Source organism: Rutilus rutilus (genome assembly GCF_951802725.1).
Source record: "Rutilus rutilus genome assembly, chromosome: 10".
NCBI classification, from domain to species: domain Eukaryota; kingdom Metazoa; phylum Chordata; class Actinopteri; order Cypriniformes; family Leuciscidae; genus Rutilus; species Rutilus rutilus.
Window position 1 is genome coordinate 9067805 of NC_140215.1, and position 24636 is coordinate 9092440.

The 24636-nt window shown below is 36.2% G+C and overlaps 2 protein-coding genes across 2 annotated transcripts in view; one reads left to right on the forward strand and one right to left on the reverse strand.

Annotated features, from left to right (window-relative positions):
- hibch (3-hydroxyisobutyryl-CoA hydrolase) overlaps positions 1 to 9961 on the reverse strand; it is a 29198-nt gene extending 19237 nt beyond the window's left edge. The window contains exons 1-7 of the mRNA XM_084420230.1: positions 9758 to 9961; positions 9335 to 9377; positions 8870 to 9001; positions 8655 to 8739; positions 8460 to 8540; positions 8326 to 8378; positions 1037 to 1115 (exon numbers count right to left, since the gene is read on the reverse strand). Of these exons, the coding sequence (XP_084276356.1) occupies positions 1037 to 1115; positions 8326 to 8378; positions 8460 to 8540; positions 8655 to 8739; positions 8870 to 9001; positions 9335 to 9377; positions 9758 to 9789 (505 nt within the window). The 5' untranslated portion in view covers positions 9790 to 9961. The remainder of the gene's footprint in view (positions 1 to 1036; positions 1116 to 8325; positions 8379 to 8459; positions 8541 to 8654; positions 8740 to 8869; positions 9002 to 9334; positions 9378 to 9757) is intronic.
- A 245-nt stretch (positions 9962 to 10206) lies between these two features.
- On the forward strand, positions 10207 to 22307 carry pofut2 (protein O-fucosyltransferase 2). Its single transcript, XM_084421013.1, has 10 exons — positions 10207 to 10391; positions 11537 to 11787; positions 13193 to 13337; positions 17931 to 18041; positions 18128 to 18194; positions 18328 to 18453; positions 18697 to 18877; positions 20213 to 20336; positions 20997 to 21597; positions 21945 to 22307. The coding sequence occupies exons 1-9, from the start codon at positions 10216 to 10218 to the stop codon at positions 21148 to 21150; spliced, it is 1335 nt and encodes a 444-aa protein (XP_084277139.1). The 5' UTR covers positions 10207 to 10215; the 3' UTR covers positions 21151 to 21597; positions 21945 to 22307.
- Positions 22308 to 24636: the final 2329 nt, after the last annotated feature.

A 24636-nucleotide genomic window follows, 5' to 3' on the forward strand; every position in this document is an offset into this window, starting at 1 on the left:
TCATTACGTGAGACTATCATTGTCATAGTTTGCATGTTCACAGAAATAGAAACTGCTTCCATAATAGAATCCCCTGTTGAGACTGGTTAGGATAAAAACTCTTAACATGGGAAACATACCTTTAATCGCATCATGTCACGTCTGGTTTGGACATGATTCAAGTTAGCTTTGAAAGCATGAGATCCCACCCTCCCTTCAGAGTGTCTCAAAAGCCACGCCTCCTTCAAAATGCGTACAGCAGGGAGCAAAAAGCGTCATGAGAGACGGCATTAAACTACCTCATGTCTCAAAGCACATAACATTACAAATGAACATGACTTAAAGAGCACTGATTTGTACCACCTGACCGCTGCAGATTCATTTCAGAGTTTATATTGTTACGCATATTACGCATAAATTTGAGTATAACATCATGGGTTTCCATCTCCTTTACAGTAGTTATGATGTGAACGCAGCATAAGCTCGTTGCTTTGGTCCACGAGGGAACTGTAAAAGGTGGCTGTTGCGGTGCTCGGTGACTGACGTCTAACTCTGTATAGCTTGAAACGCGTTGATGACGTGTGTTGTCTGCGCGGTGGTATGGAAATACATTATGTTGGCAGGCAGGTACTGTAGGACATCCTAGGTCATGATTGGACGAACATTTTATGCTCCTACGCCTTCCACAGACGATATATTCACATTTAAATACATTAAGACCACTTAACTTAGTGATTGCTATCAGGATGTGAAGAGACTTTCAACCAGCATAACAAAAAAAATTTCTGGAACATATCGCCTACGCCTACCTAGACAAAACACCAAACTTTTCTGTAATTAAAAGTGACCCCCGGGGAAATAAATGCTACTTAAATAGATGTGCCAAAACTTTTTTTTTGGCAAATGCTGCTTCACATTCACTTTTTACATCCATTTTTTTGGATTAAGTACTATTGATTCCTGTGAAACCAAAGCCATTTTACATTATTAATGAGAACTCAGATTATAACCCAGTTACAGCCCACAGGGAGAGAGAGGAACACTGGCTGTCTCTTACCGATGCCCGTCTCTGGCATGGCAAACAGTGTCTTCTCAGTGGCCACACGAAACCGTCCATGAACCGAAAGACCCACGCCCTGCCGAGACAGAGAAAACAGTGCAGATCAATAATTGTGTACCATGTTCACAGACCAGATATAGTTCACATACAAGAATAGTTCACTCAAAAATAAAAATGTATTACTCATCCTCATGTCGTACCAAATCTGTATATGTGGTCCATATGACTTGTGCGCAAGCATGAAATATCCAATACCTTTGTGTGAGACTTCCATTCAAAAGTTTGTGGCCAATTGTGGACAGCTCAGTTCATGGTGACATTAATTGCATTAGATAAAGTATAAAACACAGTTTGTTTTGAAGAATTAGTTCAAGCACAAATTACAGAGCTTGTAAGGTTGTAAAAAAAAAAAAAAAAAAAAAAAAAAAAGGCTTTTAAAGATGAAGACAAAATGTATTGTCTTTCTGGTTATCAAATTTGGTGCAACCGAATTCCACTAAAACAATCTTTAAACCATGCAGATGCCACTTGCTTTGGTATTGTGTTGTCTAAATACAATCATCCTCATACATTTTTAAAGTTTTTTTTTAAAGACTGACAGCCCATAGTTACTATAAACTTATCTTTCCACTATATCTTTTCATTTTATGGAAAAGTTTGTGAAGATGTCCAAAAAAAAAACATGTTTTCAACAACAGAAATGAGCAACTACTCCTGAACTTGTCCTGTAAAACAACAGCAGTGGAAAAAGAGTGGACAAAGTCAATTTGGAACGTTGTGCACCATATGCACAGTGTCAGAACTTAAGCCTCTCCCTAAGCACTGTTGCTATAGTGAAGCACCAACAACATGTTTTGTGATTTAGTAGTGTTTGAGACCCTGCATCATGACTGTTTCGCCTAAGCAGAAGACGCAGGAATGGAATAACAAACAGTCCACTGATGTATGGCACACCGTATCTCTATGTGCTCTGAAACTCCAGATTGTTCCCGCACCACGTAGGATTAGAAACAAATGGTACAACACAGCAACCCAAGCACACGGCTGATTCTCTTGCATTACAGATCAATAGATTGTTACATATTAAGTGTCCCCAACTAAGCAAACCAGAGGCGACAGTGGCAAGAAACCCAAACTCCATCAGGAGAATGGAGAAAAAAACCTTGGGAGAAACCAGGCTCATTCGGGGGGGGGCCAGTTCTCCTCTGGCCAACGAACGAACAGTGTATGATTATGATTCAGGCGGCATCATACGTCAGAAGTCAGACTGGGATCGGAACATTCAAAATATTTAATCCAGTTCCATCTGTTTGAAGATCGAATTAATCACGGCTGTATAGAGACAGGGTTTTTTGAGGATCTGTGCCACTCGCATCGATGAGGTCGATTTTGGACTGTCTTTCTCTCAGTCTATCAATTCACAATCACTAGACAGCCTTCTGAAGTAATAATTATATATTTTTTTTAATACTGACCCCAAACCTTTGAACGATAGTGTATATCAGCATAATATCAACCATTAAGCATATCGGCATCACCACAGAAAAAAAGAAACGTACTAGTTGGCCACTGACAACTAGTACTAGTATATATACTAGTATATATATATATATATATATATATATATATATATATATATATATATATATGAAGAGTTCAGATGCAAAGCCTCTAAGTGCCATCATTTTTATCAAGCTTGTATATTTAAGTTCAGTAATTTCACTTAAATGACAATAAATAGGTCATTTTCATTGCCATTTAAGTGAAATTACTGAATTTAAATATACGAGCTTGATAAAAATGATCATTCTAGAAGAAAATTTTAGATGGCACTTAGAGGCTTTTGCATCTGAACTCTTCATATATATATATATATACACGGCGCCAATGCGCATGTGCAGCTGCAGTGACGCAAAGACTTTACAAATCAGCGATTAGCTCTTTAATATAGAAAGTGAGACTTATTCCACCATATTGCGTGTTGCACTTTCTCCTATTCATAGTACTATGAGTTCACTGTCTTTGTATATCTAAAGTCTTTGCCTCTAATTAGCACTGGTGATGAATCACCATAAACAAAATTATAAACGGCTTATGAAGAAAATATTCTGGAATGTCAAGACACAACATTTTAAAACGTGCCGTTATACAGAATGACCTAGCCAAAAGTGTCACTGCAAAACTCGACCTGATTCTGTCATAAAGAAGATCCACAAATGAGTCAGCATTATCGTCTTCATCACTGCAATGAATTAAGCTGATGTGTCTCATCAGATCACAGCACATGACTGACACGGACTCATCTAGTTTAACAAAATACACATCATAAAATCAGTTATTACGAAACCACCTGGGGACTGGATTCTCAACGGGCTACTCATTAAAAGACAATAATAATGATCTTCTCCTGGGGGATTTGAGAAGCATGTTGCGATCAGAGCAGCACGTGTCCCCTACATGCAAACTCATTAGGTTGATTATGATTAAGTGAGAACAACCATCTCAAACTATCAGGGCAGGGCAGAAGAAGCAGTAGGAATAAGCAGTCTGAATCGTTTGGCAAATTTGTAAGTATTCTGAGTCAAACGGGAAACATGTGTAGCTGGACGCATCAAATCAATTACATAGAAGCGGTGGAAACTCTCATCCATTCTCCAAAATGTTTGGCTGAAATCTGACAGAAAACTTGCAGACAATGTAGACAGCATCTAAATTTAAAAATCAACTCCAGGATGGAAAACATTACCCATCAAAAACAGCATTACCCCCTATTTAGGAGACAAATATGGCACACAAATTTTGCCAAAAATGTTTAAAGACCATCTTTAATCAGGTAGTTTTCTAACATGAAAGAGCTCTGGAACGTTTCATCACATATATCCCAAAAAAAGGCAAACAGCTTTATCAGGTACTTGGCAAACCGCTTAATCTAAAAATGCCAGTGGTAGGGGAAAAAGGTTCCTGTTACCTTAAAAGAGCAATGTCATGCTTTAACAAGCAGCTACAGGTAAGAAACACTTTTTAGTAACATCTAATCCAAAAGTGTATACACTACTATTCAAAGGTTTGGAGTCAGTAAGAAATTTAGGTAACACTTTATTTTACAGTGTCCTTGTTACCATAGTAATAACAGTAAATTATGCATAATTACATGCAACTAACCCTCAACCAAACCCTAATCCTACCCTAACCCTATATAAAAGTACATGTAGTTGCTTATTAGTACTCAGTACTTAAATATATAATTACACAGTAACAATTACACCTTAAAATATACATATGTGTGTATATATATATATATATATATATATATATATATATGTATGTATGTACATATATATGTATATGTATGTATGTATGTATATATGCATATATGTGTGTGTGTATATATATATATATATATATATATATATATGTTTTTACTCCAATTCGTTTATAATCATTCACACACTTGCTGTCACTTTTATGACAGATATTTTAAACATAAATCAAGACATCACTAACAGGTTGAGTAAAATAAAGGCTAATATAGTGCATTTATTTAGCGAAAGAGTTGATTTCTCTAGCTGACTAACAAGATGTGGACAATGAATGACTTGCCTGAGGTAAATGTAATGCTACGTGGGATATTGTTTACCAGCTGTTTTACTGATGTCTTTCCGCCATTTAAACACTGATTACACTGTTCCCCAGAAAACTATCTGTGCATGCGCTCCCAGTCAGAGCTAAACATGAATAAAAATGGGCTACAGTGCGCGCCTAAAAGTGTGCACACAAAAATGTCAAAATGGCTTTTTGGAGAGTGTTCACGTAAACACAGTGGGTTATGTCTTAAGTAAACGTACACAAAATCACTCACTGATCCTGACTGAATAACTTAGCTTTAATAAGATAAATCTATATCTAATGTGTACAGTAAGACTATGCAGTCTTATTTTACATTTGTTTATTACATTTTTTGTTGTTGAAGGCTATTTCTTACTGGAATACTAGTACATGTTCCTGAAAAACTTAGTTTATTTAATTTGTATTTTCATTCTGTTGTATTTATTTGCCTATTTTTTGTAATTAGTTTCTTTTTTCTTATTGCATTGCCGACGGTTTACTTGTCTTATGTAATTGTTTTGAGGACATTTAGTACATTAGTTAACCAAGTATTAGTTTTTGCTGTAATTAATAATTATCGTGTATCGGTAATTGTGAAATATCACTGATATTTAAATGTATTCATAACGCGAAATAATATCACCCACCAATAATCGTGTTAAATAATCTTGATTTCAATATTGACCAAAAATAAATCACCAAAAAGTATGATCACCAAAAAATCTTTTTACATGTTTGTTAGTGGCTAAATTTTAAATGGTGACCATTTTATCAACCCAAGTAGATAATCAGCAACAAATATTAAATATAATGGAGTCTGCAAATAAAAGAAACAGATCATCCAAAAATAACAAAATTATAAAAAAAATATAGCTCGTAGTTTTACCATGTCTGTTATGCTCCACAAAGGAAAACAAAGACATAAAAGAGGTTTTTGAATGGTTAAAAATGATTAAGAGTCATTTGCTGCTTGAAAATTATTACAAATTTCCCCTTTTGTATTCCACAGAAAAATATAGTCATTTAGACATTGTATACTCATTTTTCATTTTTGAGTGAACTATCCCTTTGGGAGAGATGGGAGAGAGAGAGAAAAAAAAAAAGCCCTTTATGCACTATTATGACATTATTTGTATTTCTGCATCTACTGCCCATTTATTTTTCTCAAATATCTCAGTAAATGGAAAAATCCATTTTTAAACCTTAGAGACATCTGAGGTCATCATGGACTCAGTGAACTTGCAACAGACACGGGAATTCATTCGACATTACCCTCACAGTGCATTATGGGTAGTCTCTCGCTGTTGAGTGTACATCAGTTGTACACCGCTTATAGCGGTGCATTATGTGATTGAAAAATTGCACTCGATAACATCCACTATGGTTTTGGACACCACTACAAATGGCTGTCCCCTCAAATAGTGTCCTATTTAAAGGTATAGGGGATGATTTTGGACACAGCCTTGGAGATAGTTGTTTCCCCCACCCCCTCCTCCTTAGACTCGACAGGATTGAGGACACACAACAGGAACGAGCGCGATTTCACTATGGAAGGTGACAAGCCTTATACTCCAAGTTGATTTATCCAATTTTAAATATGCCTCTGGTCACAGAGCTTTTTAGATGGATGCCGGTTGGGTAGAATCTGCGATCTCTGACCTAGTTCATTTTCTGGCTTCCATGGCTGCAGTACGCTGCGTTTCCTGCCAAACCGGGATGTTGAAATACTATTAAAGGGGTGGTTGATTATGATTTCACTTTTCTAACTTTAGTTAGTGTGTAATGTTGCTGTTTGAGCATAAACAACATCTGCAAAGTTACAACGCTCAAAGTTCAAAGCAAAGGGAGATATTTGCTTTTAGAGAAATCGCTTTTTAAGGACTGCAACAAACGGCTGGTAGGGACTACACGACATTCCTCCCGGGCTAGTGACATCACAAACCCTAAAATTTACATAAACCCCACCCCCAGAACACAATTTATAGATTATCAAGACAGAATATGCTAATCAATGACTAGAAGATAATTACACATAAGCTACATAAATTCATCAACTAACCATTCAGAAATGTCCTGTTGCATTCTACATGTTGTCACTTCTTCATGAGTCTCTCCATCATTATCTGAATCCGGTTTGAACATAAAAGGCTAAAAGTTTTTGACATTTTCAGTGCATGTCTGTGTGAGTGCAAGCTTCTGAAGCTCCGCCCTCTGTGCCGGGAGCAGCAGCTCATTTGCATTTAAAGGAACAGACACAAAACGGTGCGTTTTGCTCACCCTCAAAAATTGACAATTTGAACATGCTATATAAAAATATCTGTGGGGTATTTTGAGCTAAAACTTCACATAGACACTCTGGGGACATCCAAGACTTATTTTACATTTTGTGAAAAGGGCATTATACCACCCCTAAATTGGAAGTGGGCGGGATCAGATACACCAAAACAAAAACAGACATTCCGACACAAAAGGCACATTTCAAAGTAGAATAAAGGTGTGTTCAAGCCATGTCATAATTTCCATAATTATGTAAAAAGCATTCATGTCCTCGTAGAACTTCTAAGTGGGGAATTTTCTGAGAGCTCCTACTTGAATCACGTGACCACAGTAATTAGGACAGGGTGAACGCAGTATAACTGACTGTAGCATTGTTTTTCAGAGAAACAAGTGTGTGACCTTAGCATGATTCCTAAATATCTGCAAACATATGGTATTTTTTATGCAAACATGTAAACTGCACATAAGGCAGTTTTTGTACAGTCAAAAAAATTACACACAGCACCTTTAAGCACTATATTCAGCAGATGATTCATTAGAATAAATTCAAGGCACCTCTTGATTTTTTTTTAATAAGCAGAATAATTTGTAATTCAGTTAAAATTTCTATATGAATTTTTGTGCATTGATCCATAATAGGTTGTGATGTATTTCTAATTGCTAACTGCTTAAATTAATGACATTTAAGCCTACATGTTTTATGTGCAACATGGACACAATGATATTAAGTGTTACTCAATCCAAGACTAAATCAATAGACTAGCCTACCACTCAAAAGACACTTGAGAACTGATTCAAAAGAAACCCAAAGATTGTTTGCAAAAGCAGCTCATTGCTGAAACCTACTGGATAAAACACACAGTGCAGGATAGAAATTAAGAGGATTAAAAGAGGGGTTTATGACTCGTAGTGCGTCACAGCTTTCCTGCAGCTCATAGTGTCAAACATGACTGCAAGATATTGAAAATTGCACTAAAAACACATATAATAGTCATATTATAATCCTTGTGATTGTAATTAGTATTCTTCATGCATTTGTTCACAAATGAGAACACTAATGCTGAATTGGGGAACTGCATACTACTCTTACTACATTTGCCATATCTTTCAATGGCAGAAATAGTAGGAGTCGTAAGCTAGTATGTGGTTCTAGACTTTGCAAGGAACCAATGGCAAAGTGAGTCCTACTGTTTTGCACAAGAGTGGCACAGCTATATGTATTGTTTATACAAAGCAGGACACTTTGTCATTCATTCATTTTTTATTTATTTTGTAAACACAAAGACATCTGGCCCACATTGCCTATGGACTCCTTTGATGACATGTTCTGCTAAATCAGAACAGACAGCACCATCTGCTGGTGTACTTGTGCAGCAAGATGACAACTTTAGATAAATACTTACTCCTCCCATTGTAATTCCGTCAATTAGGGCCACATAAGGTTTCTGATATGTGCCTAAAAAAGTTCAGATAAATGATTAATAGATAAATCTGTTCATCAAACCAAAAAACTGGCAACAAAAGTGTGAAAACATACCAATAGTGTTGTTCAGAATGTATTCCTCACGGAAAAAGTCTTGAGCAAGGGAATCGCCTGCTTTTCCAGCCTCTGTGACAGCTGGGAAAATCATTTCAGCATTTCAGTGTGAATGGCATTACTTGCATTATCAATGCACGGATCCATAAAAGAGTGAATGAGAAAACAAAATGCGTGTTTGTCTTAGATAATTACCTCTGATATCCCCTCCAGCACAGAATGCTTTCTCCCCCGCTCCTTTAATGATCACAATATCTGTTTCGGAGTCTTTGTCCCATTTCTACAAAACACACAATGATCAAATCAGGTCAACAATCAACAGAGATGATCGTACAGAGTTAGACCGGGTGAATAACAATAATACAGGGTGGTTAGTGATGTTGTGAGAAGGGTTTCCAGTCTCCCCTAACCTTGAGCTGAGGGTAGATGTGTCTGATCATGGTGAGATTCAGAGCATTGAGAGCTTTGGGTCTGTTTAGTGTGATGACACCAGCATTCCCTACTTTCTCAAACAGAACTTCAGACCCAGCTTGACTGGACATCTGAAATGAGACATACAGTAATAAAACAATACTTAACGAAAGAAGTTCCCAAAAATAAACACTAACATGTACATTACCAGTCAAGGTTTGCACACATAGATCAGCTCATTCATGTCATTTTTTATTTAAATACAATGCACAATTTATATTTGTCAGCCAAGCTAATTTCAAGCATTTAAGCATAAAACACGGTTTTCGTGGGCATAAAAATCAATAAAAAAGCAGCATAAATTTCATTAAGTGTGTCCATACTCTTGACTAGCTGAATAATACACATACTGTATGAATATTTAACATGAATACTCGTCATCCCTCCTTAGAGATCAAACTTACCATGTGTCCTTGTAATCTCTGCAATCTAAAGATTGATCGTAGTCTGTATGGGATAAAATCAATATTTGTGTTACAGTTTTTTTGTAACGTCGAATTGTTATATTGTTAATAAAATTAATCTCTTAAAATAAAGGTAACAGACTATTTTAAACCTGAAACCTCGGTTATGCAAAACACACACACACACACACACACACACACACACACACACACACACACACACACACACACTTAGATATTGTATACTTAAGAGACAACTAAACAACTTTTTCTTATTCATTCTTTTTGGGAAAGAGTATAGTGTTGCTGCACTGTCTGCAGATGTCCTGCACATCAAATTGCATGCACTATTTTACCTCTGGAGTCTATAAGCGGAACAAATCCATGATAGCATCAAACATGTGGCACTTCAGGAACACTCACCTGTGCGCTGATGTTAAGATTATTAATGACATGGCTAAAACTCAGACAGTTCAGCTGATGTTCTGGATCACTGTACACAGAGAGCTTTCACCCTGTCGCCACTGCTCATTGGCCCTCCTTCATGATGTCATGGTGGCGCGACACCATCGAGGAAATCTCGCGATGTGTCAAAGCAAAAGTTTCGACACTGCCAACTACAGTTTCACCCGCGTCTTGTCATTGTACATCTTATGCTCTTTTTTCTTAAAAAGGTCAATTAATGGTCTTATCTATGAGATTATATTTCACTTTTTATATATTTGAATTAAGGTTTTTGATAACAACGAAAAGGAGTAAACACCGATATAAACAGGCTCTGTACAAGTAAGTGATGGGAGAAACGTCTTGGAAAGCGTCCAACACTAGCCTGAGTTGCTAGGCAACTGTACCGACGCCGGAAATACGTGGCTGTGAGAGACATGGCGAACAGGAGGAAAACAGCTGTGCCTGTCCTCTTCCATCATATTTTACGATATTTTTCAGTATTAATCCTCTCTGTTCTATCCTATAATTTAACTTCGGCCTCAGACGACGATGCATTTCGTGCCGGGCAGTCGATGCTGTCTCCGGTAGCTGCACCATCACGGGATGTTCGGTAGGACTCGTATACTGGAAAAGATGCTTCCTGCTTTTACATTGCTGTCCAGAGCTGTTAAATTCACATGTGTTGGTTTGTTCATGTTGTGTAATACCCTTTGAACTCCGTCATTTTAAAATAAATGAGTATGTTTATGAGGCTATAAGAAGTAAAACACTTCTCCTTTTTGTCTCGTGTAACAGTTACCTCCATCAAGAACCTCTTTATTGACACAAAACCAGAATTGTTTTCATATTGAATATTATATTGGATATCACCATCATTGTTATATATTATCATTATATTACTAAAATGTCCATTATTACAATAAAAACAAACAATATTGTGAGAAACCGAAAAGTATGTTTCTGTCAAATTGAAGCATTTTATAAATGCATTTAATTTGGTATTGATTTGATTTCCAAATGAGATAGAAGTACAGAAATATAATTGAATTTTACACATAACATTTTTTACAGATAATTTTACAACAAAAACATGTTTTGTTTGAACCATTTTGATCATTTTTGTCAGGTTTGAAAGGACATCATATTAACTGTATTAACTTCTTTGTGATAGGAGTCTGGGAAATCTGCTATTTTATATATGTTTTTAGTTTGGTATTGATTTGATATTCAGTAATATAGAAGTAGGGGAACATAATGAACATTCAATAATAAAAACATGTTTTGTTTGAAACATTTTAATTTGAAGAGAGGACAACATTGAAATATCACATGGGATATTTCACACCAAATTTAATAAAAAAATAAATTCCTCAAAAATGCTCCAACTAATTTATTGAAGGTTCACTTCATTCAATTTTATCAACTTCTTTGTGAGTCTGAGAAATCCTTTATTTAGTTGGAAAGATAGAAGTTGCGGGGAAAAAAATACAATTGTACAATAAAACGTCTTGTTTGAAACATTTTAATTGGAGAGAGGACAAAAAAAGAAAAAAAATATTACAAATAGTTTTTAGTTGTAGTCTAAAAGTACTCAAACCAAAGTATTGAAAGTTTGATTAATTAAACTTTTTAGAAATAATAGAAAAATAATCTTTAAAAATGTGAACATTTTAACCAACACATTAAGACACATAAGTTGGGAACCTGAAACTGTACTGCACTGTAGGAATGACCCTGTTTTTATGTAATGCTCAGATACCTCCTGTATGATGTGAATCCACCTGAGGGTTTCAATCTCCGCCGGGATGTGTACATTCGCATGGCCTCTTTGCTGAAGACATTGAGGAAAGAGGGCGACTGGGTGCTAGTGTTGCCTCCATGGGGTCGTCTGTATCACTGGCAGAGCCCTGATATACATCAGGTTCGCATCCCCTGGGGAGAATTCTTCAGCGTGACGAGCCTGCAGGCGAAGATCCCGGTCATCGAGTATGAGGAATTTATTGCTGGTGAGCTGGGCTGTTTTTGTTTACCATTCATTTGTTCAAACAGGGGGAATGTGGGAGAAACATGCTTAACCCGTGTGTTGTGTTCGGGTCATTTTGACCCAGAGAGGATTTTCTTAAATTGTAGTTAATGTTATCGCATTGGACTAAAACTTCCTGACTTAACTCACACAGGGTATAACTAGGCTACTTCCCAAACATTTTTGGGATAATATTTGTACTTTACTCCCACCTTGATACAAAAAATGTGCAAAAATGTGCACTGTTAATTGCACTAGTGTGCTTTAATGCTTAACCAGGAAGTTTGTTTTGAAATGCTTTTATTTTGTACAAAATGGAACAGTCACACGGTCAAAAATGACCGCCTGCAAAAAATAGCTTATAAATCTCTCGTTATGCTATATTATCACCAAATATTTGATTCAGTCTTTTTGTCTACTTGATTTCTTTCGATTAGGACAGGTTTTGTATTTATTTTTTGAAACTGACTGATTGTAGGTCTCTTTGATCTGAGCTTATATGCATCCATTGAAAATGAAAGGGGGAGATAGAAAATAAGGCGTTCATCATGTACATGTTCACATATGTACATGTGTGCTTGAAAAGATAAAGGCCTTGGACCTGTGCATGCGTGGATACATGCACACTCGCGCTACTGCGCACACACACACACGTTCATGTACACAGACTATTTTGAGTAATTACAGTCTTTCTTTTTCACAGAGATGAATTGTATCCTCAGATCAATGAGGCCTATGATCATTTAAAATAAATACAAAACCTGTCCTTATTGAAAGAAAACAAGTTGACTAAAAGATTGAATCCAATATTTGGTGATAATATAGGCCTAGCATAACAAGAGATTTATTTAAAAAAAATTGTAGGCCGGTAATTTTTGACCACAAACACCACAAGTGTGAAGCAAAATAAAAGCACATTAAAACAAATTTCCTGTTTAAACATGAAAGCACACTAGTGTGATAAACAGTGCACATTTCTTTCCATATTTTGTGGAATATTGTCAAAATTATTCTCAAATACTCACTCAAAGGTGCAGAAGCTTAGATCAATATGATCAATCAGTTCCAAAAAGAAATACAAAGCCTATCCTTATTGAAAAAAAAAAAAAAAACAAGTTAACAAAAAGATGGAATCCAATATTTGGTGATAATATAGCATAACAAGCAATTCACAAAAGGCCAGTCATTTTTGACTGGGAACACCAAAGGTGTTACAGGATTTACAACACAGCGCAAGGATTTAAAATATTTAGCAATTCCACAAGGTGACAGTCTTGCGTGACTGTCTAGTTAGTCATATTTTATTTAAATAGGAACATTGCATTTATAAACAATTAAACAGACTCAATTATGATTCCTACATTCTGTGTCTTTATGATTGGTCTCAGAGTCTGGGGGTCCCTTTATTGACCAGATCCTTGTGCTGCAGAGCTATGCAGAGGGCTGGACAGATGGGAAATGGGAGGAGAAGGTGGATGAACGACCATGCATTGAAAGACTGATGTACTCAAAAGACAAACAGAACTATTACAGGTACCACATTTTAACGCACGACGGGGAGGCAGAGATCTGCCCGACTCGAAGCGAAGTGCATTCAAATCGTTTAATGCACTTGTAAAACGGTGATTCAACTGACTTGGAATTACCTGTGCATTAAACGGTTATTGTACACCTTCCAGCAAATCAGAATCGATTATTCAGACAGACCATGGAATAAATATAATATATTATACATTTATAAATAATAATAAAATATAGGGTGTTTTTAGACTCCTCGGGCCCTATCTTGCACCCAGCGCAATTGACTTTGTACACTGACGCATGTATCATTCCTATTTTGCACCCGCGCAAAGCGGACTTTTCCCTCCACAGATGCACGTCGGTTAACTAGCAAATACACTTGCGCTCCCCGGGGCGGTTCAGCGCAAAGAGGAGGCGTGTTTCGGCGCAAACGTTCCCTCATGCTATTTTGCAGGTTTAGAAAACAATTCCGCCAGTGACCAGGAAAAACCTAGTCTAAAGTCAGTGGCGCGTTGCGCATGTTATTCATGCTATTTTAAGGGCGCATGCTTGGCCATAATCAATGTAGCGTGTGCACAACGCGCATTGCAATTTGATGCTCTCATCTACACAGAAGCAGCCGTTTTCATTTTTGCAAATCATACATTATTACTAGGAAAAATATTAGGTCTTGTAGGTCTTGATAAGCCTAGGGCTTCTACGTATCCCTTTTCGAACAGTGTGATTATTATGCAAAAAAAAAAAAAAAAAAGGTTTTGTTTTTCTTGATTTTGTTTTATTTTTCTTGATGGATATTTAATGTGTTGCTGTCTTTGGTTTAATTTATTTTTTAATTGTTCGAAATAAATATTTCATTCATTTATTCATATTAATACACGAGGGAAATCATTGTTGTGTCCATGAAGATGTGAAAATAAAATAGGCATAAATCTAGCTTACACATTTAATCATACGCCCAAATGATCATACGCCTGTTTAACCGAAGCTAATTTGGGTGTGTTTGTTTCTCCATCCCCAACGTCACTTCTCTGTGTTTTACGGCCGTGACGAGGACGTCGGTCTCCTCGGCTGTGAACCGCTCCTGGCGCGCGCCTGGCAAATCCGCCGTTATAATAGGAATCCGCTTAGAAAAAGCGCGCCTGCTCTTAAAGGGAATGTGAGATGTCGCTCTGATTGGTTTATTTCACGTTACGCCCAAACCACACCTATGAATAATGAAGCTACTTCAGACCAACCCCTTTTAGATTTGCGTCGGGCGCAAGAGTCATTTATCCCGCCGGGAAAATACCCACAAAGTTACTTGCGCTTTGCGCTTTGACACTTGCGTTTCAGATCGTTAAAATAGGGCCCCTCATGTCATTCCCACTCATGTCATTTTTCCACAGATGTTTTTTTTTCTTCTGAGGAACACAAAAGAAGACATTTTGATGCAGCTCTTTTCCATATACTGTAACATTTCACCATATCTGTTAAGCTAGCATATGGTACCATTCAAATCCTTGGGGTCGGGATGCTTTTTTAATGTATGGTGACCAAAGCTGCATTTATTTGATCAAAAGACAGTAAAAACAGTAATATTGTGAAATATTTATAACATTTTAAGTATCTATTTTCTATTTTAACATGTGTCATGTTTTGAGTTTATTTGTTCATGTTTAAGAGTATATTTTCAATCTCTTTTCCAGCTCTGTTCATGTCTGTGTTTCCTATTTAGTCTTCTAATGTTTTCATTAGTTCAGTCTTCCTCGTCCCCTGTCTGTTTGTATTCTTGGTTACTGATTAAGTTAATTGAGTACCATGAAGCCGGTTTAGGTGGCTAGCCAGGTATATTTCAGTTTAGCTTGCACCAACCCTGGGTTTTAGGCACCATGAAAGTGGTTTGGCTTTTAGCTGTGTTCATCGCCATAGTAACTAACGCTCCATGGCTAACCTGGTACGGGTCAGGTTATGTTCCAGGTGAGAGGTTGCAAACCGAAAAACTCATCTGTGAGCAAAGTGACACATGTCTGATGCGATAAAGGTTAAAGTAAAGGTCACTACATAGCAGATGATCTTTAAAGACAAAATCGTCTGGCTTTTAGTAATGCTTATTTAGAATAATGAATTTGTATGATTTAGATATTTTATGTAATTATTATACCCGTAATCGATCACATCGATCAATTATCATTACGCAGAGTTTAAATGAATAAATATATAAAGGTAATATAAATACGCTCTAGAATCAATAGATGGAAGCTACAACCCCAAATCAGAAAAAGTTGGGACACTGTACAAATTGTGAATAAAAACAGAATGCAATGATGTGGAAGTTTCAAATTTCAATATTTTATTCAAAATACAACATAGATGACATATCAAATGTTTAAACTGAGAAAATGTATAATTTTAAGGGAAAAATAAGTTGATTTTAAATTTCATGGCATCAACACATCTCAAAAAAGTTGGGACAAGGCCATGTTTACCACTGTGTGGCATCCCCTCTTCTTTTTATAACAGTCTGCAAACGTCTGGGGACTGAGGAGACAAGTTGCTCAAGTTTAGGAATAGGAATGTTGTCCCATTCTTGTCTAATACAGGCTTCTAGTTGCTTAACTGTCTTAGCTCTGCTTTGTTGCATCTTCCTCTTTATGATGCACCAAATGTTTTCTGTGGGTGAAAGATCTGGACTGCAGGCTGGCCATTTCAGTACCCGGATCCTTCTACGCAGCCATGATATTGTAATTGATGCAGTATATGGTCTGGCATTGTTATGTTGGAAAATGCAAGGTCTTCCCTGAAAGAGACGACGTCTGGATGGGAGCATATGTTGTTCTAGAACTTGGATATACCTTTCAGCATTGATGGTGCCTTTCCAGATGTGTAAGCTGCCCATGCCACACGCACTCATCCAACCCCATACCATCAGAGATGCAGGCTTCTGAACTGAGCGCTGATAACAACTTGGGTTGTCCTTGTCCTCTTTAGTCTGGATGACATGGCGTCCCAGTTTTCCAAAAAGAACTTCAAATTTTGATTCGTCTGACCACAGAACAGTTTTCCACTTTGCCACAGTCCATTTTTAATGAGCCTTGGCCCAGAGAAAATGCCTGCGCTTCTAGATCCTGTTTAGATATGGCTTCTTTTTTGACCTATAGAGTTTTAGCTGGCAACGGCGAATGGCACGGTGGATTGTGTTCACCGACAATGTTTTCTGGAAGTATTCCTGAGCCCACGTTGTGATTTCCATTACAGTAGCATTCCTGTATGTGATGCAGTGCCGTCTAAGGGCCCGAAGATCACGGGCATCCAGTATGGTTTTCCGGCCTTGACCCTTACGCACAGAGATTGTTCCAGATTCTCTGAATCTTTGGATGATATTATGCACTGTAGATGATGATGATAACTTAAAACTCTTTGCAATTTTTCTCTGAGAAACTCCTTTCTGATATTGCTTCACTATTTTTCGCCACAGCATTGGGGGAATTGGTGATCCTCTGCCCATCTTGACTTCTGAGAGACACTGCCACTCTGAGAGGCTCTTTTTATACCCAATCATGTTGCCAATTGACCTAATAAGTTGCAAATTGGTCCTCCAGCTGTTCCTTATATGTACATTTAACTTTTCCGGCCTCTTATTGCTACCTGTCCCAACTTTTTTGAAATCCAAAATGAGCCAATATTTGGCATGACATTTCAAAAGTTTGAAATTCTCTCAGCATGTGATTGGCTGTTCGCTACTGATGTCACACCTAAACTCCTAAACTCAGGATCAAAGCCTGATTTGACAGAGAAAGTTGATGATCAGCATCATGGTATCAACAAAGCCTGGTTGGATTGGTTTGGTTTTGTCAACTCAAAACTAATCCTGCAACCCTGAGTTTGTTCAACTACCATCATGGTACAGTTAATTTACCCTTACTTGTTTGTGGTGTACTTAAGCCCAGTGTTGAGTCATGTTCATTTGTCTGTGTCGTTATGTGTACCTTTGGCTAATTCCTGGTTGTTCTGTTCCTTGTTGTTGTATTCTGAAAATCTTGAGTATTTCTGTTAGTTTGAGTGTGTTATTAATACAGTTTCCTCTCCGCTGCAACCAGGACCGTGACACCATGATGATGTTTTTCAGGATTCTTTAATGAATAGAAAGTTCAAAAGAACAGCACTTATTTGAAATAGAAAGCTTTTTAAAGCTTTGTAACATTATTAAAGTCTTTACTGTCACTTTTGACAAATTGAATGCATCATTTCTGAATAAAAGTATACATTTTATAAAAACATTAATTCTTTTGAATTGCAAAGTATGTCCATACAACTTGTGTACTATATTCCAAGGCTTCTGAAGCCATACGATGCCTTTATGTGAGGAACAAACTGAAATAAAAGGAATAGTTTGTGTCATCATTTACTCACCCTGTTCCAGTGTAGGATTTTCTTTGTTCTGTTGAATGTGAAAGAATATATTTTTAACTGTTTTGTCTAGACAAGATAAGACCAAACAAAACAACACTGGTTCTTCTTTTGTGTTCCACAGAAGAAAGAAATCCATAGGATTGGAACAAAGTAATGATGCCAGAATTTTCATGTTCAAACTATTTATTTAATGAAATACTGTTTCTCTTTATCCAGAGGTTGGTTTTGGGGTTATGAGGAGACCAGAGCATTAAATGTCACCTGTTTATCTGCTCAGGGACACGCCTCTATCTTGGCCCCTTTCCTACAAAACAACTTATCAGCCACGTAAGTCACTTTTTAATTAGGTTTGCAATAAAATAGCTTTTAAATGCAAATGGGGGTGTTGTTCATTTGTTGTCATTCAACCACAGGTCAGTAATGCTGGACAGAGCTGAGACTGTCCTGCATGATCACTATGCTGGGAAGGACTACTGGGATGTAAGTTCATCAACAAATATTTTCATCTTTTAGAAATAATTTAGCTAAAATATAGTAGTAATTAAGATTTTTGAAACGTTTTTCACCTGATAGCTTGAAATTAAACCAAACATTTGATTATATTGCTCAACAGACACGGCGAAGCATGGTGTTTGCCAAACACTTGCGTATCATAGGGGATGAGTTTAGGGCCAAGTATCTCAACTCCACAGATAAACAGGACCAGACACCATACAACGAGGACTGGACCCAAATGAAAGTATGTTTTACTTACAGTAATGCTCCCTTCTCATTGTTCAGCTAAAAGAAGTGCTGGTGTCACTGCTGTCTGCATGATTGATAGAATCAAACTGATATTTATGCAACAAGATGAAGGACTTGAGCTCAACATGTCATGACAATGCGGTTTTAGAATGTTTGCAATGTGCTTTACACCCACGCTCATTTCATTATGATAGCAGGCATATTTGTTTCGTGAACTTTTATAAACTCTTTGGCCCAGAACAGGTTGGGCAGTGCTAAGGGAGGTCCTTACCTGGGAGTCCACTTACGTAGGAAGGACTTCATCTGGGGTCACAGAGAAGATGTGCCTAGCCTTAATGGTGCAGTAAAGAAGATCCAGAGCCTCATGAAGAAGCACAAACTTCAGCAAGTCTTTGTTGCCACCGATGCAGACGAAGAAGGTACAGATAAAAAAAAGAAAAAGTAAAACATCAATAATGTACCAAGTATTTAAGCTTACGGTCAGACATGCTTTCTTTCTTTCTTTTTTCTTTGTTCAAAACTTTTACTGAATAGAGGTAGAGGCCATACTTCCCGCCAAACAGCAACATACACAACATTGTGGTATTTTAAGGAATATTTACTCACAAATTCAGATATTTGTTATTATTTACTCAACTTTGTGTCATTCCAAAACCTTGTGCTGATATTTATGTCTGTTCAGCAAAATATACGATTTTAAAGTATGTTCATAAATGTCTGTACAGTTTCAAAAAGGCAGGTAAGACATCGTATCATTGCATTTGGACTGAATGCATTTTGAAAGAAAAATGGTTGGTCCTCAGACGATATATGTAAAAAAATGTTTTATATTTCTATTACTGATTGCTATCAGGATGTGAAGAGAGTTTAAACCAGAATAACAAAAAGTGTTGAAAAAAAATTTGCCTGCCCTACCTTTAATATGACTTGTGCGCCATTATATTACATGTCTTCTGAAGCCATTTGATAGCTTTGTATGAGGAAAAGACCAACATTGGATGTATTCACTTATAATCTTCTCTATAAGGAGCCCTTAAAGGGACATGGTGAAGGCAAAAAATATGAGATGGGAGGAAAAATGATATTTGTTGTCGATGCTTTTGCATTCTCAAGAGAAACTTTGCGTTTGCTGGCAAAGAACACAAAAGTTTTGCGAAGGAACGCAAAGTTTCTCGGGGAAAGCAAAACTTTTGCGAGTGAATGCAAAAGCATTGAAATATATTTTTTCCTCCATCTCATATTTCTTCCTTCATGTCCTTTTAAGGGCTCTGTACTTCTCTTCATACTGTTTAAAAGTTTGGGGTCAGTATTTAAAAAAAAAAAAGCAAGGACACATTAAATAGATCAAAAATAACAGTAAAGACATTTTAATAACATTTAAACAAATGCTTTTGAACTTTATATTTGTCAAAGAATGATACAAAAAAGTATAATAAAATAGCACAACTGTTTTCAACATTTATAATAAGAAATGCTTCTTGAGCAGCAAATTAGCATATTAGAATGATTTCTGAAGGATCATGTGACACTGAAGACTGGAGTAATGATTCTGAAAAATCACAGAAAAAAAATTACAGTTTTAAATTTGTTTTAAATTACGCAACGTTATTTTAAATTGTCATAAATTTCACAATATTACCATTTTTACTTAATTTTTTATTAACTAAATGCAGTCTTGGTGAGCATAAGACACACACACACACACACACACACACATATATTCGTATGTGACATCAGACCTTTTCTTCTTTTAGAGCTGGCTAAACTGAAAAGGATGCTTCCTGAGATGGTTCGCTACGAGCCCACCTGGGAGGACCTTGAGCTCCTGAAAGATGGAGGGGTGGCCATCATAGACCAGTGGATCTGTGCCCATGCAAGGTATTTAATTGAACCACACCTTCTGTTGTGATTTTTTTTCTTTCTTTCTGTCGCAACAAAGAAGTGATGGAATGACACTGCATTTTTTTTTTTTTTATGCTGTAGGTGTACAAAACCTGCTTTTTCAACTGTTCAAAGGTCATCTACTCTAGTTAGTTGCTTTTCAAGCCAGTTAAGATTTCTTTTATCTCTTTATTTGACTATAACTTTTCTTTGTCTAGCTTCATTTTAAATCTGTCCCTAGAGGATTTAGTTGATGGAGTGTCAGTATTAAAGAAAATCCTACAATTTTGTTTCAATTTAAACTTGAGAACTGAGTATAATGTAATCACAAAATGTTGTTTTTCTCTTGGCAAACTATTTCAAGTTTATATTTTTATATCAGCTTAATTTTAAAAGTTTATTTTGGATGAAGGATCATTACAAATTAGATAATTTGCTGTTTCATTGAATTGGGTGTGACTCTGAAAGATTCCTTCCATTAAACACCGAAAGCGTGACCTATGACGTAATGGCTTGCACCACAATACTTTCAGACACCTCAAGCACTTGCTTCACTCGAAAAAATGCTCATTGTTTGATATGACAACCAGCCTATCAACATATCTTTTGTAAAACAACAATGTATCACCCACTCACATCTGTTGTCTTTCTTGTCAGGTTTTTCACTGGGACATCGGTTTCAACCTTCTCTTTCAGAATACATGAGGAGAGAGAAATCCTAGGTTTCGATCCTAAAACCACCTATAACCGATTCTGTGGTGACGATGAGAACGAATGTGAGCAACCGACACACTGGAAAATTGTCTACTAATAACACAGAAACCACAGAAAACATGATGCTGGTCACACAGACTGCAACTGATTTCTCAGATTTAAAAGTATTCTATATTTTTTAAATGTTTTGCTGACAGTGTTGAAAATACACACTTTTAAAGGCAGAGTCGATGGATTCCGATTGTGTAAAATGTAGGGTTAGTCCCTCATAAGATAAATATATCAAATTTCTTTGATCTCATATCTTGTGTCAGAGATGGAATTTGTGAATGCTGCTGCTCTGTTCTCACAGTTCTTTCATTCAGATTGTTGATACTGAAGATGAACTGTGTATAACACTATGATCAAACTTGTTTGGAAATGCTCAACATGATTTTTCACCACTGCGCCAGTATTTGAAGTCTAGCTCTTTGTGTAATTTAGTATTTGCCAATTATTTTATTTTTTGCCTTTGACAAATAATATGTGTAAACATACAGTATAAGTGTTTATTTGATATTTCGGTAACACTTTACAATAAGGTTCCTCAGTTAACATTAATTAACTACCTTAGTTAACATGAACTAAGAATGAACAATACTTCTACAGCATTTATTAGTCTTAGTTAATATTCATTTTAATATTTACTAATATATTATTAAGATCCAAGGTTGTATTTGTTAACCCTTAGTTAATGGACTGTGAACTAACATGAACAAACAATGAACAGCTGTATTTTTGATCAACTAACGTTAACAAAGATTAATAGATACTGTAACAAATGTATTTCTCATCGACGTCATCGTTAGTTAATACATTAACTAATGTTAAATAATGAACCTTATTGTAAAGTGTTACCGATATTTCTGTCAGTATTGTGCCTGTCTGCTATTTAAAAACAAAAAACAAAAAAAAAACCCAGTATTTTTACACTATACAGTAGTGAAGCTTTCTCATGTTCTTATTAATTTGAATACCACAGTGTGCTTTTTATTAAAGAAAGATATCTGGAGGTGTTCAATCACAAGTATGTAAAAAGTCACAAAGCTTAAAGATAAGCTTCTGGTATGGCAACATTAGCTATGTTTGCATCAGTTAATGACAAGCAGGTTTTCATTGGCAGGGTTTTTTTTTGCATTTTTTAAGTGTATGTTTACCATTACCATTCTGAAATGTACTGTATATGTGCTCGTTCTATAAATGTTTTCTTAAAGTAAAAAAAAAAAAAAAAAGAAATTGTAATGATCACTTTTTTTGCTTGATTTCTGTGAAAATAGTTTTCTTATAAGGATTTAAACTATAATCAGTGCCTTGGACTGTAATTCATTATAAATCAGCCAGATACATTAGTTCACTTTCTGTAGGTTTTGTTTGTTTGTACATGACAACCTCTCTCCTGGGGGTTGAATCTGGTTTCATATGATGCTAATCTGTCCTGCTCAAAGCTATACTGATCATTTTACCTCAACTTGTGGGTGGAGACAATGCATTGTGACTTATTCTCACAGAAAAGGGGCAGCATGAAGTGTTTTTTTCAGTCTTTTGTCCTATTGTCGAAACTTCTGGAACTTTCTAAGCCAAATCTCTAATTTTAACAATAGTGTGCTTTGTGGATCCTAATCTTGGCTGTTTATAATTACAATCAGCTTTAGAATTGAAAAACATAGGTGATATACAATATAATGTACTTTATGAACGTTTATGCCTTTTTCCTATTAGAATCTAGGCTAAAGGAAGGCTTAACTTAATGAACTTTACAGTCTGTAGAACCATCATGACTTGGTTGACACACGGAATGTGATCTCCATTTTAAAGAAAACACAGTAAAAATGTAAACATGAATAAGCTGGAAAAAAATGAATTTCAAACTTGTGTGAAGATCACCATTGTTGAGGAGACTTTTCACACTTCCTTCAGTGAATATTTCTCAGGAGGTTTATCTTTTGTCAGTTTTTTTTGTAGGCACATACTTTAAAGTTTTGGCTACAAAAAAAGTGTAAATATTGTAATTAATATTTGTTGATTTCCGACCTGAAATTTAATACCTTTATCCTGAGAACATGGTTCAACCTTTCTGTAAAAATATTTTTTAGTCAGATACAGCAAAAATATGAATTTGAATTCTTCTTATGAAACCTTCCCAGCTTGACATAAATATTAATTTCCTCAACAACAATAGGCGTGTGAACAGCACAACAAACAGTCAAGACCAAACTGTTGTCATGCTCATATTTCATAAAAACAGCTCTCTTGCTCTTGGGATATTGCTTAATTATATCATATGCTTTTTTGCAAGCATTATCTTGAATTTGATTCATTTTGGTCATTTTAAAATTGGACATTTTTGACACAATCCCTTGTTGATTACTGACCCGGCAACAGAAACAAAATAAATCAAATTATAAACAAGTTATTGTTTGCATTTGAAGCAGGAAGTTTTACATTCAGTCACATTGATGATGTTAACAAATAAGACAATGTGCTGGCAATTTAATGATATCCCTGCATGCTGTGGTCTTGACCGGTCTTGAAATAAAATCACAAGACTGAGACAAGACCAACACCTTCAATAAATGCTCTTGAGACCAGTCTCAAGTAGCTACTACAACATTACTAGTTAGTTAAGCTATAACAACCTCTCGGTAACACTTTAGAATTACGTTCCGTCATTAATGAATGACTAGGAACAAATGAGTAACGCACTATTAAAATTCTAGTAACTACTATTAACTAACAAGAAACTCTGATTATCAAATTAGTAAGTAATAGCGCGCACTTGAATGTGGAAGTTCACTATTAGCTAATCAGTAACTACTATTTTTTTCATACCTACCAGAGAACTACTATACTACTATACAGGTCAATAGTTAACATGAATAATGTAGGCTATTATTTATAATATAAGGTAACGGTAACCCACTAGTAATGACTCATGTTACTACATCCTTTTAAAGGAACTACTAGTAATTTGGATCAGTATTCTAAAGTGAAAAGCTTGATAACTCTAGAAATGACTGAAGTCATTGTAAGCTTTTGAGATTTTTATAAGATTTTGAATAGTAATTCCTCCTGATGGATTTGGTATCACTTGAGTCATTGTGCGTGTAAGAATTGAGAAATTCGAAAATGCCGGACAGTCTGGTTGAAGAGCGACCAGACCCTGAGAGGACAAATTCCCTCATCCCTCACCCCCTCTCTCTCATGCTCAGATCACCTGATCACCCAAGAAAATTTAAAGTTTAATGTGAATGATTATCATCGAGTATTGTACATTTTGGTATCATTTGAAATGTCTCAATGCGACTGGTACAAATGTCTCATTTCCAAATAAGTCAAACAAAAGGTAATACGTTTTTAAGAGTTTAGGGATAACTGGCACACAAAGGAAGGTGGTCTCCTGGCAAATGGTCTCACACACCCAAAAGGTGTAACCTCTGAATGCAAATTTCCATTAGAAGATGTTTCCATGTGAAAGAGGTACGAGAAGATCGGGGCCTTTTTGTAACTCAAGTTGGCCCATGATGCTAAGAGTGACTCTTACTTA

Coding starts and splice junctions, on each gene's coding strand:
- pofut2 (XM_084421013.1), top strand. CDS start 10,216: ATGGCGAACAGGAGGAAAACAGCTGTGCCTGTCCTCTTCCATCATATT. Junction 18,195..18,327: donor CTGGGAAGGACTACTGGGAT/GTAAGTTCATCA, acceptor ATTGCTCAACAG/ACACGGCGAAGCATGGTGTT. Junction 20,337..20,996: donor TGGATCTGTGCCCATGCAAG/GTATTTAATTGA, acceptor CTTTCTTGTCAG/GTTTTTCACTGGGACATCGG.